The sequence below is a fragment of the Coturnix japonica genome, chromosome 9 (genome assembly GCF_054131305.1).
Source record: "Coturnix japonica strain WE chromosome 9, WE-NBRP24, whole genome shotgun sequence".
Classification (NCBI taxonomy): Eukaryota; Metazoa; Chordata; class Aves; order Galliformes; family Phasianidae; genus Coturnix; species Coturnix japonica.
This window is the reverse complement of record NC_140671.1, coordinates 1,038,633-1,053,997: the sequence shown is the minus strand read 5'-3', so window position 1 is coordinate 1,053,997 and position 15,365 is coordinate 1,038,633. Positions and strand designations below refer to the sequence as shown.

Below are 15,365 nucleotides of genomic sequence, written 5' to 3'. Positions count from 1 at the left end.
ATTGAGTGGTCTCTTGTTGAGATGGAGCGCTAAGTTGCTGTTTTGTGGTGACATGGAAGTAGCTGACAGCTGGGTGGGATGGTGATGTAACAGGCTGTGCTTAACAACAGCAACTGAAGAATCGTGGTTCTATTTTAAAATACCCCGAAGAAGCAAGGGAGCAATGTTCCTTTTCCTGAATGTGCTTAGGTTACCACAACACTTCTCACACTGCAGCACTTTATAATATCAAACTTTATTGCTCAAAACTAATTGTCTGAAAAATACACATGTAGTACTCAAAGACCAAACACAGAGGCTTATATGATTGTGCAGAAAAAAGCAAGCAGAGGCTCAGTGGAAATGAGGCTTTATAGTTGTACCAATTTAGCACTGGCATCAAGCAGCTGCACCCACTACAATTCATACAGCAACCTTTGTTATCTACTGGGGTATTAAGAATGACTTTCTTCCCCCCCGCCTTCCCTTCTCAGATACACATCAGAATACTGGAACTGAACGTTTATTTGGTTAAGAACATCATGGCTTCTTGCACTTCACCTTTCTTCCTGTGGGAAGTCAGGCAGCTACCACTTCCTGAATTTTGCTCCAGAACCAAAGTACAGGCTAGAGAATTATTAAGATAAATCATGCTTTTAAATACTTGGATGTTAAAAATATATTTGTATGAAGCCTAACAGCAGCGCAGGAACGTGGAAGTTCACATACAATAGTTACGTTTATGCATAATAGTCTCTCCAAACATCTGAGTACCCAACTACTGGGGTCAGTTTTGTTTCTAATAAATACTTAAGAAAAAGCTGAACGACTGGTGTTCAAATAGGTAGCATCTGTCTGGTCACGAGTCACAGTCAGTTCTCCATCAGTACCATTAATGAGCAGAACGCACACTAACCCTGACAGTCCAGCAACCACACGCTTGAGAAGCACATAATATGCAAAGCAAGAACTGTAACCCCCGGAGGGAACAGTTCTTCAAAATACACTCCATTCCTATAAAAATACCCATCCTCCCTGCTGTGTAGAAGGGATAAAGAACAAACATCAGTGACAAAAGCAGCAGTTGATTTTATGCATTCGTACAATCAAGACCTAAACCTTTACAGCCACTTACCTAGGAAACACACACGTTACAATACAGATTTAGGATACATCTTGAATCACGCTGTAAGTGTTCATGCAGAAGCTGAAGTTAATGCAATGATCTATCCTCTATCAAAGCAGCTCGTGCTTATGTGCAAATGCAAGACTGTTACACTCCAAACAATAGTAAACATTAAAACACAAGAATACTTCACAATGACGATTAACAGCAGTTCAGTTGTTTGTTCCAGCAGTTATTGCGCTATTTTCTGGACGTCTCTCCAGTTAGAGGCTGCAGCAAGGTCTAATACCATCTTCTTTGTCTTTTGTTTAGAATGCATAATATACGTTCTAGGCTTTGGTTCACAATGAGATCTGTGGGTGTTTTAATTAAGGGCAGCGGTCACCTTGTGATGTGATAGTGACAGACTGAGGTAATACAGCAATCCTCGTAAAAGTAACAAAACCAAATCTGTAAGTGAGGCATCGACGGATATTGTGCAGGTGACCTGCAAAGACACGGACATTCTCATTCCAGAACAACGGATCTGTGAGGCTGAATTGTCTGTTACAGTGCTGTCCACACACAGGAATTCTGCTGAAAACGTACAAACCGAAGTAAAACCTACTGCAGTAACACACTGAGGCATAGAAGAGATAAGCCCTGTCGTTATTAAAGAAAGAAATGAGAGACAAACAGCAATCCCTGCTTGTCAGCACTGCACCAGTATTACACACCTTGCAGAGAAAGATGGACATCGGTTAAAGCTACGCTGCTAAAAAAACAAACCAAAGGAAAAGCAGCAGAGGCAGCATTTCGTTTGTTTTTTAAGATAGGCCACTTCTTTAATTCATGGTTTCTGTGCAGTCCTCCAACTACCCGTATCCTGTTAGCACAGGTTTACAGCTCGCGGAACAGAAGCTGAATAGAATCATGAGCAGATTTACCTGCAGAGCTCTGAGAGTGCCATTGGAACAGACAGGCGAGGCTCTAAGGCTCCTGTTTGACCTCAGACATCATAAGCCACATAACAACAGCTTCAGATAAAACCTAAAATCCTTGCAATCCCAAAATAACAGGTGTGATATTAAAAGGAGGTCTGACAATACTGATGCCAACATTGTTAAGATCCAGTAGGCACAATATTCATTATACTGCAGCATTCTACACGTAACACGGTATTAAACAATAAAACAAAGGAAAGAAGCCCCTGAACAATCCAAGAACATTCACTGCTCTTCGCCCCTCCCCATCCCACACTGCTGTCCAGATAAGCACCAGGAGCTGCAGCAATTACTAAACTGACCTCTTCTGCTCCATCAGGAGTGTGAAATAGAGCAGGACAGCTCTTGCCTAAGTGGCAGAAGCCCTACCCCTGTTCACTTCTATTCTTTAATAGCAATCCAAAGAACCCACAGAAGTGGTTCTAGGATGCACTGCAGTCACCCAGGAAATAACACCAAGGAAGAATCCTGACACAGCAGTGTGTGCACTGCAGCCAAACTGCATCCTGTGCTGAACATCACCAAGCCTCAGCAGGCACAGCCAGCGCTGCCTGGGCTGTACTTGACAGTAGTTGCCTACCTGTGGTTTTCCTATCCATGCGTACAACCTGTGATGGTCTCACATTCTACTCATTACTGTGTCGTGTTTTGAATCTACATTCTAATTTTCATTGCAGAAGTTACACTTTCTCCTCAAACACTAAAAATGTCACTAAAAAGTAAAAACAAAGCTTAAAAAAAACCTACATTGCTGCAGTTCAGATTTCTCAGGGTTTTTTGAGTCTTTCTTTGCTGTTTTTAAAACTTTTTGATTTTAAGCTGCAAGTTAAGACTGAATTTGTCAGGCCAGCTGTATTCTGACCCCAAAGAAGTGAGAAACTTCTTTTTTGCTGGCAGAAGGGAACGGGGACGTCTTTAAACACCACACTGGCAAAATATTTCCGGCTGCCGGCCATCTTCAGTTACAGTTTGGCTCCACGCTTTGCAAACAGCCTTTCAAATTCCTGTTTTCACTTTAATCCAATAAAGCAGGGCCTCACTGTCCCCTTCCGACTGCCTGTCAGAACATCGGTTCTTTTTTAATTAAACAAAGCACAATTTGGAGTATCCAGCCTGTTGCTCTTAACACTACCAGGTACACTTGTTCTTTTCAAGTAGTATTAAAAAAAAGCCGGCACACTGTGACCTTGAATAACTAAGCCTGGCAGGAGACGAAACAAACAGAAGAAACAGCATTACTGGCCTAATCCTATGGCAATAGGAACATTGCTCATCATTTTCAGGTGTTTGTCACCGAAGTGTCTTATCAGTGCATATTATTGTGTGCTGAAATGCAACTAGATTTAAAACCAAAAGTTTTAGGCATGTTCATACAAGACACGTACATATATTTCTTGTATATATACATATATGTGTGTTTAGGATCAGCTTTAACCTGTACATAGATATTCTGAATTTCATCCTTAAAACGCATCCATTTCAAACAACATGGATGACTTTCAAGGAAAAAAGTGCTTGCTTGACCGTGTCCTGTGTGAACATGCCTGTCCTGCGCATCTTCCCCAAGCAGAGATCTCAATGGTCAGACTTTGACACGCACATTGTTATCTCAGAGGTATGGGAAAAAAAAAAAAAAGAAAAAAAAAAAAAAAGGAAAGTAATATTGCCCTGATGATGCACAAAGAACAATGCATAACTGAAGCAGCTTGGACTTTAAGAGTGAACTTGCATTCTGCAGCAAGCAGATCCAAAATAGTTGTTGGAAATCTGGCTCCTCCGTTTGTGTTATTGCTCCCTACTCGGAAATCCTCCCTTTAGACATCAACGGTGCAGAGCGGTTCGCTGCCAGGCTGAGCAGATTCCACAATCGTCATCTTGGGCTTCTTCCGCGTTTCCTCCTTAGGAGAACAAACACAAAACAGCTTGGAACGAAGCCCACCTTGTGCTCACAGAAAGAACATCACAGTGAGAAAACAACTGCACAACCACAGCCAAATTGGTGTCAGTCTCTTTGAAGGTTAATTGGTTCTAACGTCAAATGTCAATTGACCAAAGCAAAATTAAGTAATAAATCCACTTAAAAGGGAGGACAAAAATCCCTCTCAAAGCAGTTCTACTGAAAAACAAGTTCTGAACAACTCCTCCTATGAGATACTGCAGGAAACAAGCACAGACTACAATTAGCGAGCCTTGTTTGTAAACCACGTACAACAGAAGAGAAACAAAGTCCATCAGGAGCAGCAGATACTCACTCTTTCTTGTGCCAGTTTCTTCATTTCTTCCTGCAGCTTGTTCAGGATGTGCAGATTTGGCTTGTTCTTTTTGGCATACTGCTGGAGCTCAATCACACTTTTATCAGAGGTCTCCTGTTGAACGAGACCATAGGCAACAACACACGAGCTGTTATGGTTTAGAAATACACACACACAAGAAGTTCTCTCTGACAGCAACATTTCCTTAAGTAATAAGACAGATGCACATGAGCTAGTTTCACATTACATAGGTGGGATGGTTTCTGTCTGGCAAATACAAGATTAACAGAAGTGCCAATGAAAGCATCACACTGGCAAGAGCAAAGTGTGAGAATCACCAGTTCAGAAGAACTGAGATTTGCTCACCAAACACACACTGCCCTGCGCACAACAGAGAGAAAAAGATGATGCTGAGATGGATGCCACCACAGGTTTTTTTCTTATCACATTAAAAACCAATAACGAGACACAGAAAAATACAGTCACAATGTAGATCACAATTAAAGGAAATCATCTTTACCTGTTTGACCATCTTGCTACTCTCTCTACCATACATACGCAAAAGAGAGCCCCAGTTCTTCACGTGTGGATGCAGAAGCTGCAGGATTTTCTGTGATGCCAGTTGTTTGCCCACTCGTTTATTTTTGCCTGTAAAAATAACCATGAAAACGTCACAGCTGTACTTTGCACAGTTGGACACCAAGCTGACTTGTGCTATTCAAAGCTGAGACACCAGAAAAGAGTAGAGTAAGAATAAAACAAGTTAAGTAACTGAACAAACACCTGCAAAATGGGTAACAGAGGACAGGAAGAAAAGGAAGATATCAGAGGTCACACTAAGTGCTGTACTTACACCAGCCTCGCACTGTGTGCTTGCCACAAGTCATGACATATTCACTCTTCTGATTTTTACCAGGAATCACTTCAAATTTTATGGATGTGTCACCCATTCCGTGGTTTCTTGAGCACAATGAATAAATAAACCAACATCACATGCTAAGTACAATTGCAAATAAACAAATAATAACAGTTGTCTTTGTCAGTAACTGCTGCAGTCAGATGCACCGATAATAAATTTTAGGACATTGGTTAATAGGGAGTTATTTCTTAGATCAGTGACTTGAATTGAATGAGAACGGCCCCACATAAATGAAAAACAATTCTATGCCTCACGATTATATCCTAAGCTGAGAATTTTCTTCAGAAAGCAAACCCACAAGATATTAGTTAATGAAAGACACGCTATGAACCAGTTCAGTCCACGCCACCTCTTACAGGCAGCGAGTGCAGTAGGCTCGGGCAGCCTGCAAGTGTCCTTCAGTTACTGAGGAACACTGGGCAGCAGCATCCAGCAAACCCTGTGCCCTGACTGAGACGTGCACAAAACAGAACCCGCATGCTGCAGCCTTACCTTTTAAGGCACTCATGGAGAATCTGATATGGAGACAAGAGCCCAGCTTTGCTGGTCAGTTCATATACCCGTGAGTCCTCAATACTGATATGGTTAAAATACTACAAAGAAATTGAAGAGAGATATAAAAGTTTTTGTGCAAATCTAACTCAAATACTATTCTAAACGGTCATCTCTCCTGCGTAACATTAAACACTGTTACTCTGCACCAAAAAGTATTCTTAAGTGCACAAAAGTCTTTATCAAAATCATTAAAATTGCCATCCAACTGAGAAAACGGGGCTGGGGACTTGTAGTAATTTTTTCCACACTGGAAACATGATTATTTAAAAACTGAGACTGCAGTAACCACAGCCATGGGGCAAGAGGTCGGTACCTCAAGTTCTTCACTGTCTTTGGGCTTCTCTTCAGAGGTTTGCTTAACAAAGTCAGGAATAAGGATTTCCAGTGTAGCTCGAGCTGCAGAAAATGATTTAATGTCGCAATTAGCTTTATTTTAAATGACAACTGAAAACAGTAGCAGAACACTTCACAACTATTAAACTGCACTAAGAAACTGCTTCTTGAAATGCTTATAGAAGCATTGTCAAATCAAGCAATGTCCCCATCCTTCCAGCTCTAAGGGTTCTATGATTCTAAGTACAAAGTTAGAAAAAGCTCAGCACATACACACTGGTGAGATAACTGGAAGCAGATGGTTTTTTACAGCTTATCAGCACAGATCAGAAATCAACTTCAAGCTTCCTCCTGCTTTTCTGTCCCAGTACAGGTGGGAGCTCTCTACAGCAGTACTTTTAATAAGACTACATGGTGCATGTTTTGTAAATGATGAACAAAATTATTCCTACTTACTATTGCAAATACAGTCATCTTCAAAACAGAAAGGAAAACAGAACAATTAAGAAGGGAAGAACCATTACCAGCTTTATTCTTGGCAAGCTTTTTGCTGCTGGCAGTTCCTGCCCCGTAAGTTACTCCATCAATAATCACGGAGGCTCCAAAAGGCTCACTTGGGTTCTCTGAAAATGGAGAGAAGAAAAGGAAACCTTTCCAGCAGTCCCCATGTATAACAGTCACATACAGAAAACAAACATCGCTATTATCAGTGTTTGCTTTCCTCGTTGCAGCTTCAAGTAAGGTGGATATTGAGTGCTCTTCAGACAGACTGACTACTCCAGCACACAAAGTCCTAATGGTCTCCACTAACACACACTTCCCACCACGTGCACTTCATTCTTCCAAGTAGAGAATTTCTCCATTTTAAGAGATTGTTTAAGATCCGACAGAATTCAAACATTAATTCCAAAGGCTTTTTCCTTCACTACGACAGTGCAAATACAATATGCCAATGTTAAAAACTGTGCTCCATTTGAAACCAGGACAGACTTACCACATTCAAAGAAATTGTAAACAGGGCGAACCTTTAGGACTCGTTGCATATATTCATGTAGTATGCAAACTTCAGATTTCCCATTGGGATTAATGACAAATTCTACAAAAAAGAGAAGATGGCAGCTAGTTTTGGTCTTAAAGAGAAAACTGCTATGAAAAACGAAGTATTTAGTGGCAAAGTGCAAGGAAGAATTGCTGCTCAAATTACAAGCGATGCGTTTTAAGGCTGCCTGCAGCAATTAATGCACATCGTGTCCCACTCATCGACGCGTTTCAAGAACAGAAGCAAGAGCTCTCACTTTGAGCTCATCATTAATTTAAACTGACAAAACACTTCACTTTTACACCTGGTTCCTCACTTGACAGTTTAGAAAACTGACTCCAGCAGATCACCTTCTAAGGACCCTTCTGTACCACCTTTTACAATTTCTATTAACCAGCTTATATCCAGTTTTCACTAACAGGCATAGAAAGAAGCTGGTTTTATAACATAAGGGTGAACTATTAAGTATGTACAGAATACCTCAAAAACACAAGCTTTGGAAACAAAGCAAAAACCCACTAAAGCAATTAATGAACAATCACTGTTTGAAATTCAGCCACAACTTTCACATAGGAGGAAATGGTCAATTAATAAAATAAGTTTAATCTCTCAGTACATGAACTAACCTTTCTTTGTAGGTGCATCTTGCACAGACAAGGTAATGAGTTTCTGGTTGGCAGGCAGAATAGGCCGCTCAGACTCCGCCTGCTTCCGCTTCATCTCACGATTGAACTGCCGTCTCTCAGCCCAGGTTCTGAATTTTTTTACAGTAACTTGTTCAAAGTCAAAACGCTTCTCAAGGTAGCGTCTAAAATCTTCCAGATCTAAGAAGCAAGCAGGTTACTATAGCTGACTATACAGAAAAAATACTTAATGCAAAAAGACGCACAAAGAATACACGGCAATAACAGCTCAGATTGACAGAACTGATTCTTAGACTGATATTCAACTTTACTGGATGAAATACCCCAAATTTCCCACATTCCTGTGTGTAAAGTTTGCACATCAACTCCCAGATGACTCCAGCAGGAGTTCCTAGTCTATGTTTCCCTTCCCGTTACAATCAAAACTCATGTTTAAAGCTGGTTCTATTTTTTCAGATCTCTGCATAAGAAAAAATAGCGCAGAAAGACAACTTACCAAATGATCCCAGGCAGGGGATGACTCAGCTGTCACGCCAGGAATAACAGAAAAACATAACAAATGCCACTAACCCAGCTCCAGCCAAGAGAAAAGTCCCTGTCCCCATACCTACCTACAGATTCATCTTTACATACTTCAACTTTGGCCTTAACTTGTCCTAAGGCTCCTTGTGCCGCATCTCCCCCTGAGGTGTCTTTTTCATCTAAAGGCCCAGAATCAGCAGCAGTGGAATCTGGTTCTTCTGTTTGGCAGTCCAGTTCTGAAGATTTATCTACGTGCTTTATGGGTGATACTTCCCCATTTGGGGTTATGTCATTATTTTGTTCCCTTTCCTCATTTTCCTTCATTTTTTTATAATGCAAGCAGGGAATGCTACTAAGGGGAGGATCATGTTTCTGCAAATATAAAATAATACAGTTTCAGTACCTCGAGGTGACAAAAAGCAAATCCAAAACTCACAAGATGTAGTCCAGATGGAACCTATAGATCTCAAGTTGCTCTTTGGTTAACAATTTTACCCTCTTCAAACCTTAGCATGTTCATTAGTATGACAACCTGGCACTGTGTTAACACAGACAGTAACCTCCACAGTGTGTTTCCCATTTTAAGTCTGAACTATATTCTGACTGATTACAGGCAAACATTATATGCTTTCATAAAATTCCCTGAGCCCTCTTGGGGTCTAAGTCCACAATATTAAACTCAGTCTCTACAGATTCCTTTGGATTATGAATGTCACACATCTACTTCTGTAAATGTGGACCATGAACTCAGGCTGGTTTATGGCTACAACTAAACAGTCTGAATGTATTTCATGGTGGAATCAAATTAATGTTTTGCAGACATATTCTAGAAAAAGAAGGCACAAAACAAGTCCACCTCATTTGCTTTAACTGCCCAAACTAATTATCAGCAGTTAACAAAGCACTGTAAAAAAAAATTATATCATACTTCAAAAATGGAGTAGTTTATTTCTCAAGTACTGTAACAGTCCTTCTCAAGAACAAAATATTCAACCATTCAAAGGAAGAGATCTCATTTTTAAATATCAGTACAGAAATAATTGACAGTATTTACCCTTATGCTTCCTGTTCCCAAGAAATAAGGTCTAGACCAGGTAACAACCCTAGATTCTCTGTGCAGATATACAGGAATGCCTGAGTTATGGAATGTCATGATCCATCCATCTGGTAAAGGTTCTGTAGGAGGGCGGCCACGACCTTTAAAGCAAAGAACAACTTTAGATCTGGAATAGTTATTATTCAAAAGACACTGAATTGTGGCCTATTCCCAAACTGCAAATCACCACGCATTGTTTGTATCCAGGTCATCTGCAGTGCTGTCTTCCACCTTTCTCAGACAGACAAGCAAGGGATAGGTGGTCACTGATTCCTTTGTTTTGCACAGCTGGTTAAGATTTCTTGTGATTTCAGTCTCTCGCTGCTCTATTTCAGTGTGGCTTTTTCTCTGATAGAAAGTCTGACAGACTTTAAGAAGCAGTTTGAAATAAAACTTCCCATTATATTTTTCAACAGGAATACAATACCACTCAGTCACAATCACTCCTTCCTACATCAGACATCAACAAAATAGACTCCTTTTAGCTGAGACCTTGCGGTGATCCCATGTTCGTATGAAGCTTTGGAGGAAAGAAGTTTGGTTTCTTACTTCAGAGCAAAACATTTGACAGCTTTGGTCTTCAAGAACAGGTTTCAGGCTTGATTCTGACCCAAACTGTTTGCAGCTATACTCTTGTGGACCAGGTGGCATCCTCAACTCTTTACTACTACTCGTTCATATCACACTATGAACACCTTGATAAATGCAAGTCACGGGCTTCAGTAATAGTTTGCCTGGTATTGCAAGCATTAAGACTTCACATATACATTTCAACCAAAGAAGTGATTTAATGGAAGTAGGAAGAAATCCACAACCAGCCTTCACCCATTTCACAGCAACAGAGAGAAAAACCAGACCCTTGTTCTCCTACCTGCCACTGAGGTAAAAGTCTTCCTTGTTTTTCACATATCCATGCAACAGAACATTTTCATCACATACAACAGATGAAGACCAAAATCACTCCCAAACATCACCTTCAGTGCTTAGCAGTATGAAAAAAAAACAGATCTGATACAAAGAAGCCTTCAAACAAGATTCTGTATCACATCCACTATTGGACCAAAACTGCTACCCAAACCACACACAGATTTTCATTCAACATACCAACACAGCACAGAGGTTTATAAATACTTCACAAACGTTCACTTACTTTTAAGAACAGTTTTAATTTTGGTCATCATTGGCTGCACACTTGTTTCTCCATCAGACTGGTGATCACTTTCACCACCGTATTTCTCATTTTCTACTCTCCTTGTTTTGGGTGCACGAAGACCCTCTTCCAGCAGAGCATCCACATCATTATCAAAGTCATCCTGAAAGAGATGGCATCAGATACTATCCTCCTGGGGTCTGCTAACTTCCCTTTCCCCTCGGAAAGAAAAAGTATACGTTATCTCTATGTAATTCCACAGAGAGGAACTAGAAATGTCCAATGATCCCAGTAAAACGACTGAAAAACAAGAAAGTTTTTGTAAGTGAGCACTGGCATTTTTCACCATGAAGTGAGCTTTATTGTGTAAGAAGCCTTTTTCCATGTTATTTTTAAACTAAATTATAGAAGACACCACACAACTCAGAAGATCCACCAAGAGAATCAAGAAAGCTTTCAGCCAAAGTCCATCTTTAAAAACTGCATTTTTAACTCCAGCACTGCACACTTCTAAAAGAGGCTGTCTTTAACAAACATCTTGGCATGTCTTTTCTAACTACTTGGAATCCTCCTGCCCACCAAGAATCTCACTCTTTACTTACCTCATACGAGTAATTCATGGTTTCTTCATCCACTTTATCCCTTTGAACGATTGCTTTAGATGTGAACCCTCCTCCTTCTTCATCTATTTCCATCAAGTTGTCGGTAAAGTCTTCTAGCTCATCCAGAACTGCATATTCCACTCTTTTTTCCTGATCAACATCATTCTCATCATCCTTCTTGTCATCATTTTCACCCCCTATACCTACAGCTTTACCATTACTACCACCAAAAGGACAGACATGCAAATCCCCATTGACATTATTAATACCAAAATCTGCATCTGCCTTATAATCCTGCTCGATTCCAGTGTAAAGAACTTTCCTATCTTTGCTTTTGCAGCTTTCTGTAAAGCTAACGCTAATCTTTACATCTTTAAGTAACTTAAGATCTGGGGTGAACTTTCGAACTGAAGGTGCATGACGAGCAGTTCTTGGGCTTTGGTCACTATTGTTAGGGTCTATAATAAGACGACTTTTGTAGCAGGCAGATCCCTTTGTGAGCAGCTGTGTTCTGCAGATACTGTGCGTGTCCCCAGCAGGGGTATCTGACTGTCCATCACCACCAGAGCCAACGTCCATTACCTCTGCGTCACTGGACGTTTGCAGGGGAGGTGGTGGAGGCTGTTCATTAGGCGGCAGAGGTGGGGGACAAGTGTGATTCTCCATATTCATTTCTCTTGCAGGTTCTTTAGGGAGGGGTGGTACATTTTCGTATTTCTCCATTTTTTAAACTGTAAAACTACTGTTTTAAGAAACCACAATGCTTTCAATATATGTTTTATCTATATTCCTAACATGCATAAGTCCATCAAGACTGGGTTATCATGTCCTATTCAATATGCAACACTGATGATTCAGTTAAGCTGACTACATTGTTCTTTTCATTAATGTAGACAGCTTTCAGAATCACTGTCTCAATTATTGGAAATCACAATGCATTCAGCTTAAATAGCTGAGGACTAAGACTGCATCTTCACTGGACAAGCAGGGCTCCTTTTCTTCTCTCAATCTACAAGAAAAAAAAAACGTACGTCACAGAAGAAAAATGGAAAATGGTATCCCAGGCAAAAAGAAAATAAGTGATTCCTTCCCATAATAACAGAACCAACATTTCAAGGAGAAAAAACATTTTTCAGTTAAAACAATACGCATTGTCTCAGTACTTTTTTGAATGAGACTGAGGTCAGGCTGTTGTTACAACTTTTTGGTCTGTATGTTTCTAGCACGTAATTACCTGCTTCATTAATTGACTATCCCTGCTTATTTAGCTATCAGGATACTAAGCACAGGGATTTAGGGGCGCTCTTCTATTACTTAAAATAACCTGGTATTCAAACAATACTTACCCACACTGCAGACAGGGAGCTTACACATGCAATACTGGCATGCTTTTAACATCTCTGGCTCTTGAGAACAAGTGTCCTTTTGAAACTTACAGGTGTGTCTATATCTCACTGGAGGTTTTAACAGGAATTAGTCCGCTAAAAACTCATGCAGAAAGTATCTAGATAGCCAGATATTAAGCATTTGATCCTATATTCCATGCCTGCCCAGACAGAACAAACTTCAGCAGCAAAGTTCAAATGCAGCTGGGAACCAAACTAACAAGACTGATTGAAACTCCACATGGTACAGAACGCACCTACCTGAAGCTGGAAGAACACAAAGCATACATGAGCTCATACTCTAATGCAGGGATTTGCCAATAAGAGTTTTGCTGAGGCTGCTTCTTTTTTGGAAGGGTAGGAGAGTAATAGACCCAAAACTGTGATACATTTAAAACTTTGAGCTTGACATGTAGCAGGATTACTGAGGAAAAAGACTGTTTTGATGAAAGCTCTAAAATAATCCCATCTTCCTTGATCTAGATACATCTGTCTCAATAGATACTACCTTCTGCACTGAAAAATAGCTCATCCACCACTAAGACAAACAATTCTATACATTTAGAATCATAGATTTAAATGCATTCCGTTCTAAAAGATACAATCATTACAAGAGTGATCAATTCCTAATTGAGCTACCACATCCAACCATTCCATTTCAGAGCTACCAGGACTACATCAATTGGGAAAGGCGCCATCAGAAACAGCAGAGCGGGTGCTGCTTCGATAGCTTGCCCAGCTTTCAGGCACAGTTTAGATGGTTACAATTAACAATATGACGGGGATGTAAGTTTGTTTGTTCTTAAATCTGCAATTTTGGGCTTACGAAGGAAGATAAATATATATATATTTATATATATATATATATATCTCACCCCCAGAGTCTACCTACTGTATGCACAGGAAAACAGCACAATTAGCAGCTACATTCTTACCCTCTAAAAAAAGCAATCCTGGTGGTAATCAGAAGACGCTGCTCGGAAGAAGCAAAGCACTAAGTGTACAGCCACAATTAGAAACGGGAATAATTATGTTTGATCACCAAAACAGAAGGAAGAAGAGCAGCGCTCATAAAGGAAAAGTCTTAGACCCGGCCACAGCGCCCCTATGGAACAGGGGGCACCGAAGGGATGCGATGCGTTCAGCCCTTTAGCAGGGCGTCATTAGGGGCCATCCCGTGCTGCACGCTGCCCATAGACATGAACGGGAAGTTAAAGAAAAGCGGGGTGCAAAACAGAACGGCTGGTTTCCGCAGGAGGGGACGGAGCGAAGAATGAAGTTCAGAAGTTTTGTAAGAGAAGCGAATGAAGGGAACTCCAAGCAAACCGTACCGGCGCTGCATTGCGGGCAGCAGGAGCGGCAGGGCCGCGTTCCCCAGCCGTGATGGCGCCGTCCGGCCGCGCTGCCCCGACCCGCCGCCCACAACCCCCCGATGTGGCCGGGCGCGCAGCACGTGCAGCACAAAGGCCGCTGGGCCCGGCCCTGCACAGCCGGTAACACACAGCGCTGCCTCATCCCGCCGCTCCGAGCTGCCGGGCAGCGAACACCGACACGCGGCCGAGGGGGCGCCTGGAGGCGACGGCCAACCGAAAGGACGGAGCAACGGGCCGGGCCGCGGCCTGCAGGGACCCAAGGGTTCCATACAGCCCGGCAGGCTCCTGTACCACCTCCCCCTTCCCCGCGAGGCCGGCACCCACCTGGGCCATGCCCGTTGTCCCGGCCGCTCCTCCCCGCGGGCTGCTGGTCCCGGAGCTGTCCCGCTCAGCACAGCCGCCCCCCGCTCACAGCCGCCATCGCCGCCATCTTTAAACTCCTGCTCCCAGCGGTTCCGAGAAGGCGGGACTCTCCCCTCCGCCAGCCAATGGCGTCTCCCGTCTCATGCGTCTCGAATTTAAAATCCCGGTTACCATTGACGGATTGGCGAGCACGTTAAATAATTCAGCCAATAACAACGCGAGGGGCACACGGCCTTACGGAGCCCGACCAATGAAAGGGGGCGGGGGGCGGGACCGGGGCGGTGGGAAGACGCGGCCTGGCCGGGCTCCTTTGTGTGCAGCGGGAGGAGCGTCAGATAGTGGCTGGGCGGCACTGAGGGCAGGGAGCATTGGGAGTGAGTGCTCCGTGCTTTTAATGTCAGTAACTGCTGTACAAACCGCTGTGCCAGCACGGAAATGTATCCTAACAATGTTATAACAGCCCACAGTACTGCTGCTTTAGGAAAAAACGGTATTTACTAACCATAGACGTTCATTATAGAAGAATTAGTACGGCTTGTCTTTAAATACACACTATAAGCACTGATCACTGAGGCACAAAAGAAATGTAAGGTATAAAACAGATGTGGGTATTTTGCAATATGTGTTTTTAAGCAGATGGAAACTATAACAACCACATTATAACGCTTATAATGTTGTACTACAAGGAGCGGCACTAGTGGCTCCACATTCTCAGCTTATTATTCAATCTATCTCAATTAACACCTGAAAAGTGACGTGGTTTTTCTTCCCAGAGCAGAATCACTGTGTTTACACCATCTGATCAGTCACTGACTATCAAAGGCTTTGTGCTGAGATACCCACTGAACACATCTCCTGTCACTAGAGGACAGGCTTGGGAAGCCCCTCACTGCCATCAGCACGCACTGCCATCAGCACAGGGCACAAAGAACAAGCTCACCAATAAGGTTTTCATACAAGTAGATCAGTACACATTGCTGAGAATATTTAAGAGTGCACTGGGTATCAAATGGATGCTGAAGTCCCGTCCATTCAGATTATATT

The 15,365-nt window shown here is 42.1% G+C and overlaps 1 protein-coding gene across 1 annotated transcript; it reads right to left on the bottom strand.

The window, feature by feature from the left end:
• Positions 1-216: 216 nt before the first annotated feature.
• Positions 217-14,415, bottom strand: DGCR8 (DGCR8 microprocessor complex subunit). The gene is made up of 14 exons (XM_015877585.3): positions 14,283-14,415; positions 11,201-12,209; positions 10,599-10,761; positions 9,407-9,549; positions 8,442-8,724; positions 7,813-8,010; positions 7,142-7,243; positions 6,672-6,770; positions 6,128-6,210; positions 5,752-5,852; positions 5,194-5,300; positions 4,861-4,988; positions 4,341-4,454; positions 217-3,986 (listed from the first exon to the last, which is right to left on the bottom strand). Exons 2-14 carry the CDS (start codon positions 11,921-11,923, stop codon positions 3,903-3,905), a joined length of 2,328 nt encoding a protein of 775 aa, XP_015733071.1. The 5' UTR covers positions 11,924-12,209; positions 14,283-14,415; the 3' UTR covers positions 217-3,902.
• Between the last annotated feature and the right edge of the window lie 950 nt (positions 14,416-15,365).